General features: G+C 43.0%; 3 protein-coding genes across 3 annotated transcripts; 2 read left to right on the top strand and 1 right to left on the bottom strand.

Annotated features, from left to right (window-relative positions):
* Nucleotides 1-22: 22 nt before the first annotated feature.
* BDB00DRAFT_761466 (uncharacterized protein) lies at nucleotides 23-1,588 on the top strand (the record flags this gene model as incomplete). Its single annotated transcript, XM_053119267.1, has 5 exons — nucleotides 23-158; nucleotides 294-493; nucleotides 699-795; nucleotides 986-1,165; nucleotides 1,305-1,588. The coding sequence occupies 5 exons, from the start codon at nucleotides 23-25 to the stop codon at nucleotides 1,586-1,588; spliced, it is 897 nt and encodes a 298-aa protein (XP_052980979.1).
* Nucleotides 1,589-2,395: 807 nt separating this feature from the next.
* Nucleotides 2,396-4,145, bottom strand: BDB00DRAFT_302582 (ATP-dependent RNA helicase uap56). The gene is made up of 3 exons (XM_053116848.1): nucleotides 3,774-4,145; nucleotides 3,261-3,671; nucleotides 2,396-3,156 (listed from the first exon to the last, which is right to left on the bottom strand). Exons 1-3 carry the CDS (start codon nucleotides 4,027-4,029, stop codon nucleotides 2,492-2,494), a joined length of 1,332 nt encoding a protein of 443 aa, XP_052980980.1. The 5' UTR covers nucleotides 4,030-4,145; the 3' UTR covers nucleotides 2,396-2,491.
* A 2,460-nt stretch (nucleotides 4,146-6,605) lies between these two features.
* On the top strand, nucleotides 6,606-7,215 carry BDB00DRAFT_871262 (uncharacterized protein; the record flags this gene model as incomplete). Its single annotated transcript, XM_053126812.1, has 3 exons — nucleotides 6,606-6,650; nucleotides 6,722-6,768; nucleotides 6,858-7,215. 3 exons carry the CDS (start codon nucleotides 6,606-6,608, stop codon nucleotides 7,213-7,215), a joined length of 450 nt encoding a protein of 149 aa, XP_052980981.1.
* Nucleotides 7,216-8,689: the final 1,474 nt, after the last annotated feature.

Genomic DNA, 8,689 nt, shown 5'->3' on the forward strand with positions numbered 1-8,689 from the left:
ATTTCTTGCACAATCTATTTGGATGAGTGGGCCACACCAGCAATTATCAACTGTGGGAAATGAACAGTTTTTTGTATGGTTGCACCAAATTTCGTTCCTGGTGACCGGTGTCTGTTCGACCTTGGGTGTGCAATACTTATTCTATACAGGCGCGGCAAGTAAGAAAAGAGAGGGGTTTACCAAAAAGATAAATAGCGAGTTGTGTGCTGGTGTTGTAGATTTTCTGGCATCGTCTAGGTTCTTCATAAAAAAAAGAAGTTGCCAACACGCATAGTAATCTTTTCTTATGAAAGGTGGATCAAGCTTTTTCACTCAACTCACTGGTTGTGTTGGGAGTATGCTGGCTGGACTAGTCATTCCGAAATTATCATCTGCACGACCGACAGCCAAAGTGGCGGCGGTGTCGTCGTCGTCACATACGACAACAACAGCATCATCATCTCCACCATCCGCAGTAGCAATAGAGAAGGGACACGAGGACCATGATTCAGCGGTTGAAGAAGATGCGGTAATATGCAGATAACTGATACCACTGGTTGAGGCAAAAACATATAAATCAACACACTTGACAACAACAACAACAGCAGTCTGACAAAACCGGGTTCCTGTTTCCCAACAATTTTATTATAATCTAGTACTCGGTTATCCACTTGGAAGAAAAGAGAGGAGGGGGAGGAGAACAGGAGCTTACTAGTAAGGGTGATGGCGCAATTGAGCATTTCGCAGTTGCTCGACTTGCCACGATCGATATGATCGCTAGTGCATTTGTGACAGTTGGATTTTCACTTATCGGCAGTGGGGTGCGTAGTACAATCAGCATTTGTTAAATACTGTTTTGTTTATTCCATACATTAAATACTATTGCTACTGCTGCAAAAGAACAAGGGGGCTCACAACATATTTACTCTTTTTTAGATGTACCAAGTGATATTCAGTAGTGTTGTTATTTGGTGCGCTATTCTCAGTTACATATTCATGCACCGAGTACTATCAATCAACCAATGGATTGCAATTGTCGGAACGAGCATCGGATTGACATTCTGTGCGATGGATAGCATGACTCGGCCACGTATCAATAGTACAACAACAACAGCAGCACAACAAGAAGCCGATAGTAGCCTTGCATTTGGCACTGCCTTGACAGTCGGTGGCACTTTTCTGTACGGTATGTCAAATAAAGAGCATCATCATCCCTGCATATATGTTTATCTCTCTCTCTCTCTCTCTTCTCTCCCAAATGTAGCAGAATATACTACTTTTTTCTTTTCTGATCAAGTTTTCTACATTATATATACGATAAATAGCGTGTGTATATGTCTACGGCGACCATATATTATCCAGACAAAACCCAGCGCCAGCGCCGATCCGTCTTTGCTTTTATAATGGCCTGTATACATCTCTGATCACCTTGATCTACATTGCTTTATATACTATGCCACGACTCGATCAGCTTATCCATATGGATCCAATTGTGTCATATCAGAACGTTGGTGCCATGTACGCGTTTGTCACCATTGTAAACGCGACCCATGCTTGGAACTATTACACTCTACTTGAGTCAACGGGCAGTGTAAGTTTCATACCCTGACTTGTCGACGATAACTTAAGCAAGAGTGGCTTTTTGAAGAAGAGTGCGAAGGGGGAAAAGGGGGTCTCGCATGCATAGTCATAGTTAGCTGGTGGCGTCAAGAACTGCAGAAAAAGAGCTAGGAGAGTACGGGGCGTTTCTGCCGATGAGCACAGCATATAAATCAAAAATACCCTTTTTTTCTATAAATTAGGTTGCTACTGGAATTCTGCAGGCAATTCGGGCCATCCTCGTCTATGGTATTAGTCATTTTTGGTACTGTGCGACAGATGGAGCACAGTGTAAGTTTCTTTACTTCTTCTGTTCCTTTACTTATACCCGTCTCCTTAAAGTACTAACTAGATCGTCTTTAATTCATCCAGGTTTTACGGTGAACAAGGGATGTGGTACTCTTTTGGTGATTGGATGTGTTGTCTTGTTTACCTTTAGTAATAAAAAATAGACGAAATATAGTAAAATACAAAAGGATAAAAACAGAGGAGGAATATGTAGGATGTTCTTTACGACTTCAAAGTCGGCGGCAGCACGCCACTTAGCACAGTACTCTTGGTTGCCTTGTCGAGACCGTTATTTTCTGTTGTATCATTTCAGATGTCACGCTCGTATTGAATGGGCAACCAACGCCTATCGTGTTTGTAGTGTCTCTCAATGTATTTTGCTTATATTTCGTAAAGTAAAACAAAAATCCATTTTAATAAGGGAGAGACGATAACTTGTTTTTTTAAAGGTGCACAAAGGTAAAATAAACAGGGAAAGAGGTGTGTTATGAGTGTGTGTGAATATGAATTGTTGTTTTGTGGTGTAGAATGCCTGTTTACCGCTGCTACGCGCGAAAAGCTACAGATAACGTATATATATACTCTGTGTGTGTGTGTGTGTGTGTTGTTTGTGTTTTTATTTTTATTAGTTGGCCATGTAGGCATTCACGTCGACATCTTCGGGCAAGGCAGAAATGTTGATTTCGAAACGGCTCTGCACATCGTTAAGGACTTCGGTATCCTTCTCGTTGGAGACAAAGCTGATACCCAGACCCTTGGTACCGAAACGACCAGCACGACCAACACGGTGAAGATAGGTATCGGCACCATCAGGCATATCGTAGTTGATAACGATATTGACACGTTCAATATCGATACCACGGCCAAAGATATCGGTGGCAACCATGATACGCTTTTCAAAATCCTTGAACGACTTGTATCGCTTGATACGCTCGTCCTGAGTCATTTGCGAGTGGATGCAGATACTGGGGAAGTTGCAGCTGATCAAGATACGGTTCAACTCGTTGGCACGCGGGACAGAGCGAACAAAGATGCAGACTTGGTTGAACTCCAAACTGTCCAACAGTTCGTTGAGCTTGCGGTTCTTTTCCTTTTCGTCGAGCTTAATGTAGAACTGTTGTAAGCCGTGAAGCGTCAACTTGGCTTCGTCGTCGACGTAGATCTCAAGTGGGTTTTGCATGAACTTTTTGCAGATGGGTCGCATTTCCTTGGCAAGCGTAGCAGAGAACATCATGACTTGCTTGTGGTGGGGAGTCGAGCGGAAAATGTCTTGGACATCACGGCGCATGTCTGTTCATAATTCAAACAAGATCAGTCTTTCCCGTTTCTTTTTTCTTTCAAGCCAATGATATATATATATTTAGAGAGAGAGAGAGAGAGAGCCAAAAGCTTACCCAATTGCTCCAACATCTTGTCACATTCATCGAGAACAAAGTGCTTGACATTGCTCAACTTGAGATACTTGTCACGGACCAAGCCCCAGACACGACCAGGGGTACCGACCAGGATGTGAGGGCACTTCTTCTTATCCTTCAGGATCTCAATGTCCTTGGCAGTAGGGACACCACCATAGAACACCTCGGTGCGGATATCAGGAATGTACTTGCTGAAGCGGTTGTACTCGTTGCGAATCTGGAAGGCCAACTCACGAGTGTGGCAGAGGACAACGACAGACACTTCACCGTCGATAGGTTCGATCTGTTGCAAGGTGGCAAGGACAAACACGGCAGTCTTACCCATACCAGACTTGGCTTGGCAAATGACATCCATGCCCAAGATCGACTGAGGAATACACTCTTGTTGCACTAAAACGTGTATATTGTGTGTATGTGTCTTTAGTGATCGTCCGATCCTGTGTTTCTTCTTGTTCAAGACCACACTGTGTGCACAAAATATAATTATCATACCTTCTGAAGGATGTTCGAAACCACAGTCCACGATACTTCTCAACAACTCAGGCTTCAACAGGAAATCACGGAAACCGGTGGAGCTGATACCGACATAGGAACCCTTCTTGTCTTTCTTGTCATCGCCAGCACCCTCGGCAGCACCATTGGCATCGGCGTCTTTGGCGGCAGCAGTGGCAGCAGTTTCTTGTTGGATGGTTTGCTCATCCTCCTCCTCGTAGTCAATGAGATCGTCGGTGTGGTCGGCAACAGACATGTTCGGTTATATAAAAGTAAACTGCCAGAGAGAGAGAGAGAGAGAAACAGTCGCCATAGAAGACAACGGAATCGGGTTGGTTTTTTAGTAAATCATCGTTTCTCGATACGAAATGGTTGGCAGAACAAAAGAAAACAGAAAGGCAAGGAAAGGGCAAGGTACTGTTCGACGCGTTTCTCCCAGGGGTATCATTCCCCTTCTCCTTCCTTCCTTCCTTCCTTGTGGGTCGGCATCATCGGGTTATTATTAATATTTTTTGTTGTTGTTGGCATCTCAGTAAAAAGTGACATGACATCAATGACAGACAGACCAAAAACAGAACAGACAGAGCAGCAGCAGCAGCAAGTGATAAAGTGAGTGACGTCGTGTTGTTCCAGTCCAGAAAAAGGGGCCGTTGGTGAAAGCTGGTGCTAATGTTGCTGGACTTGTTGACTGTTTTTGTTGCTGCTCCTTTTGCTGTCTTTGTTGTTTTGCTGCCACCGTTGTGGGTACTGTTGTTGTAATTCACCTTCGCCTGTCGATGCGCTTGCGTACGTGCGAGTACCATAAAAGTGAAAGAGGAAACCTCCTTTCGTAACAAACGAGAGAGTGACCAAGGAAATGCACTTGTGCTTCTTCTTTGTCCAATCGTTAATTTTTGCAGCCCTTGTACTTCTTTTTCTTTCTGGCTAGAGCCGGACAACGCAGGGGCTGAACAAGCCCAACCGTAACATAAGCGCTGCGCTGGTCGTATTCTTTCACCTCCCACTTCTTTTAAACGACAGCTCTGGCTAGATGTTGTTGTAGACGTGTTGGTGATGGTCTTTTGGTGTCAAAACGCTCCGCCAAGAAGCCCACTCCAAAGATGACATTGTCAAACTAAAAGATTGCTTGCGTGATCTGTTTCAGGAAGAACGCAATCCTTGAATCATGCTGCCGTCTGTTGGGTCATGCGGAAATATCAAATACTGGGACCCCATTGATGGATGATGCCGTCAACAAAAAAAGGATTTTAAACGCGATGATGCACGGTTTTTCCCAATGGAGAGAGAAAAGAGAAACAGATGGATCTGGGAGGTTGGGAGGGAAAGAAACAACGTCCGGTAGTTCGCCCAATGCTTTCGCCGTCGTACGACATTTTACCTTTAGGAGAGAAAAAGAGAGAGGGTTGTAGGCAAAGAAGAAGAAAAAAGTAGAAAAAGGATGAATGAAGAAGAAAAGAGATCGGTGGATAACAAAAAATCTCGTAGCAATCCGCTTTTTGTTAATTTTTTAACCCGCCTGGACATACTCGCACTCACACAACACACACGCAAGCAAATTGTGACGTCTGTTAAAAGTCGTAATGTGATTGGTCGAATCAACATTCTGCGGCGCATCCGCTGCGCTGGCTTTGTCCTATTCGGTTGCCTTTTCTGTAAACTGCGCCGCCCTTTCTACTTCTCCACACGCACACACCTTTAGATGAGCCTTGATCGTCCCGATCAAGACATGAATCTCTGATTCTTTTGGCCAAATAGTGTATATACTGTGCTTATAAAGAGAACAGCAACCACGCTTTTTAAAAGGTATATTGAAAAACGTGTCAATCTGCTGCTACTGTCAATCGCGCGTATAGACATCATAGTATAGCAGCAGTGCGTGCAACCTAACTCTATTTCCATACTATCCATTGCGCAACTTGCTTGCCAATCGTAAGCTTGAGATTATAGGTTAGGCGCCTGATAAGTTATAATCGTTGATGACTCACTATAAGAGATAAAAATAAGCGCCGATGGGTGCTAGTTCTTCTATCAGGTAGAACCAGGTGAAACTTATAAGTAATGTGATGGTTTATATTCGTAACAATGTCGTTAATAACGATCTTGTTGCCTGTAACAAGCATAATGTGCACAAGTACTGGGGGATCAACTTGTCGATGATTGGCGGCTGTTGCTATACATTTTCGTGTTGAGATAGCTTCTACTATTACTGTTTTTTTCTGTTGCAACATCAAAGAGAGAGCAGGGAGTACTGCTTCTTCTTATACGAGGTGGTCTTATCAATTTACTTAAGGAGAGAGAGATGAAAGGAACTGCTTTGGTCTTTTTAACCGATTTATTCACCTGTTTACCAGTCTATATTCTATACTTGCTTTTAAAAATGTTGATTAATCCGTCCAACTTTGTGATGCGTGATAGGCAACGAGATTCATCCCGTAGTTTCAGTGTATCGCCATTAGCCTCTCGAATGTTGTTGAGCAACTTGTATCATACTAGGCGTCGAGTTCTTTCGGCTCGTCTGAGCACCAATGGCTGGCTCCGCACAACGAGAAAACCTATATGACGAAATGTTTCTGTTGACAAACTGGGTGTGAGGCATGGACCTCTCTTGACAGCAGCATGTACGACAATATAACACAAAAGAAGCCCCATTTATTGACCATTATAATACGATAAAGCCATGTTTAATATACATTTCTATGTGCAGTTATCATGATTATTACGTTTGACAGACAACTTCGACCTTTTACAACTCGAATATACTCCTGTTGCAATGCTGCATGCTGGTTTCCGACATATGATGGGGCCCTTTGTCATTTTTGTAACACATTCAAAATGGATCAACAAAGCACGCCAGCAGTTACATTTTGGGAAATGCGAGTCAGCAGACCACTTTATATCAAATCCACCAGGAACGGAAAAGTGAACACCTCACATATGTCCTTGTTTAGCTAGATGATTACGACTTAGGATTCGCAGTTTGGCAAGTGCCGGGATGGTAAAAATGCTTATTAAAAGCTACGTAAAAAAACTTTGAAAAGTTATGGCGCCAACAACAACAGACACTACCAGCAGCGGCTAAAATAGCAGCAGCAAAGTCGTGCTTCTTACTGGAGGCTCCAGCGGACTTGGTCGTGTAGCAGTGAAGCGATTCGTTTCTGAGGGTCATACTGTCATATTCACTGGGAGAAGCGCTGATCGGCTTGACGAAACTGTAGCATGGATCAACTCTTCCCAGGAAGTACGTGCACGTCTCCATACCCATGTCCTTGACCTCGAGAATCTTGAAAGCATACGAAAGGGTGTAGAATTGCTCAAATCCCTTGGCCTTTCGCTTGACGTTTGGATCAACAATGCCGGGCGTACAACAATCAACTTGGAATACGTTCCAGTGACAAGCAAGGTCGAAAAAACCATCTTTGCAAATGCAATTGGTCCCTGGTAAAGCTTTTATACTTCCTACTTCTTCCTGATTACAGATATGCTACTACATTCTTTGTGTCAATGGCAACTAACACCAAAATTATTCTATGATGAAACAAAGATATCTGTAATGCTTTTGATACCGCTTGTGCATCCAGGAAGCAGAATTCTGTTTCTGTCACCTCGACGATACTTGATCCAGAAAGCAAAGCTTTAGGAGCATCCAGCATGGGCATTATGTTGTGCGAGCTCTACTGTCTGAGATGCGGGTGTTATTGTTGCTCGCTCTTTCTAATCCTGTTCTTGCTCACCAGCGTTGCTGCTGCTGCTGCTGCGGTTGTTGTTGTTGTTGTTGTTGTTGTTGTTGTGATGATGGAGATGATGGTGGTCAAAACACTGATACGTTTCCAAGATTTATGAGTCCGTTGAAGCATCACAAACTGCTGATGACTGCATTCGCAAAGTACTGGTGCTGTAAAATCGTGTGTACGACAAGCACGATTCAGCCCCGAGGAAAACGTGCTTGTCAAACAGATTGCTGAAATTTGTTTTCCATAGCACAGTGTATGTATCCAAAGTTTTTTCTCGTGTGTATGTCCGCCTTGGTCAATCCGGCGCTATAAAGTCCATGTTTTCTATATACTCGAAATAGACATTGCGTAGGTCTAGACAATTGCTCAGCAGTTAAGAATTGTGAACGCGATATGGTGAGTGTAACATCAAACAAAGCAAAAGAGACAGAATAAGTCAACGAGACCCGATGGGATCTAAAACCGGGTTATCATGATAACAAAAGTACTCACCAGCATGTGCATTGAACATATTCTTTGAGCTCATCCGAGTAAACGTCTCAGATAGTAGCTAATGTGAATTACATGATCTATATTATGACAGCTTCTTCCTGAGCATAGCTAATCCGTGTAGCATCAAGATCTGTCTGGATGAGGAGATGTCCGCACATGTGAGGTTATAAGGGAAATCACAGCAATCTTTAATGACGGCTCAAAGGATATGATATGTGTTATTTATCATGTTCGACACAACACTCCAAATGCAAACTACCCTCCCATCTGCCTTCCGTAAAGCCTTTTCGTAGTGATCACACCATGGAAGTGGTCGTCTGTTTTATTTTCCATTGATGTACATGATTTTTATGGCTCATAATATTGCTGCGTGATGAAATTATCTATATGTTGTATATAGTGTACGCTTCACCCAACGACATCTACTTCCTTAATCCTAATCCATGTAGGAGAAGAAGACATGTCGTATTTGGCAAAGAATTCTTACGACTCCTTCAGAGAGACGATGTCGTGTGCTGGCGGCAGGATATCGTGTTCGCGTGGCTAGTATAAGTATACACTTTCATTGAGACGATTTAGAAAATTAACTTAAAGACATCATTATGATACGAGGATGACTCTTGTTCTTTTATTTTGTATGGATATATCATCATCCGTCAATATAAAGTTGGTACAAGCATTATTTGCAGACAA

This window comes from Zychaea mexicana (genome assembly GCF_025766255.1).
Source record: "Zychaea mexicana strain RSA 1403 chromosome Unknown BDB00scaffold_26, whole genome shotgun sequence".
Taxonomy (NCBI): Eukaryota; Fungi; Mucoromycota; class Mucoromycetes; order Mucorales; family Lichtheimiaceae; genus Zychaea; species Zychaea mexicana.

Excerpts from the sequence above, each read along its gene's own strand:
- BDB00DRAFT_302582 (XM_053116848.1), bottom strand. The coding sequence starts at position 4,029 with ATGTCTGTTGCCGACCACACCGACGATCTCATTGACTACGAGGAGGAG. Across the intron at positions 3,672-3,773 it reads TTTCGAACATCCTTCAGAAG|TGCAACAAGAGTGTATTCCT; the intron begins GTATGATAATTA and ends TACACGTTTTAG. Across the intron at positions 3,157-3,260 it reads CAAGATGTTGGAGCAATTGG|ACATGCGCCGTGATGTCCAA; the intron begins GTAAGCTTTTGG and ends AATTATGAACAG.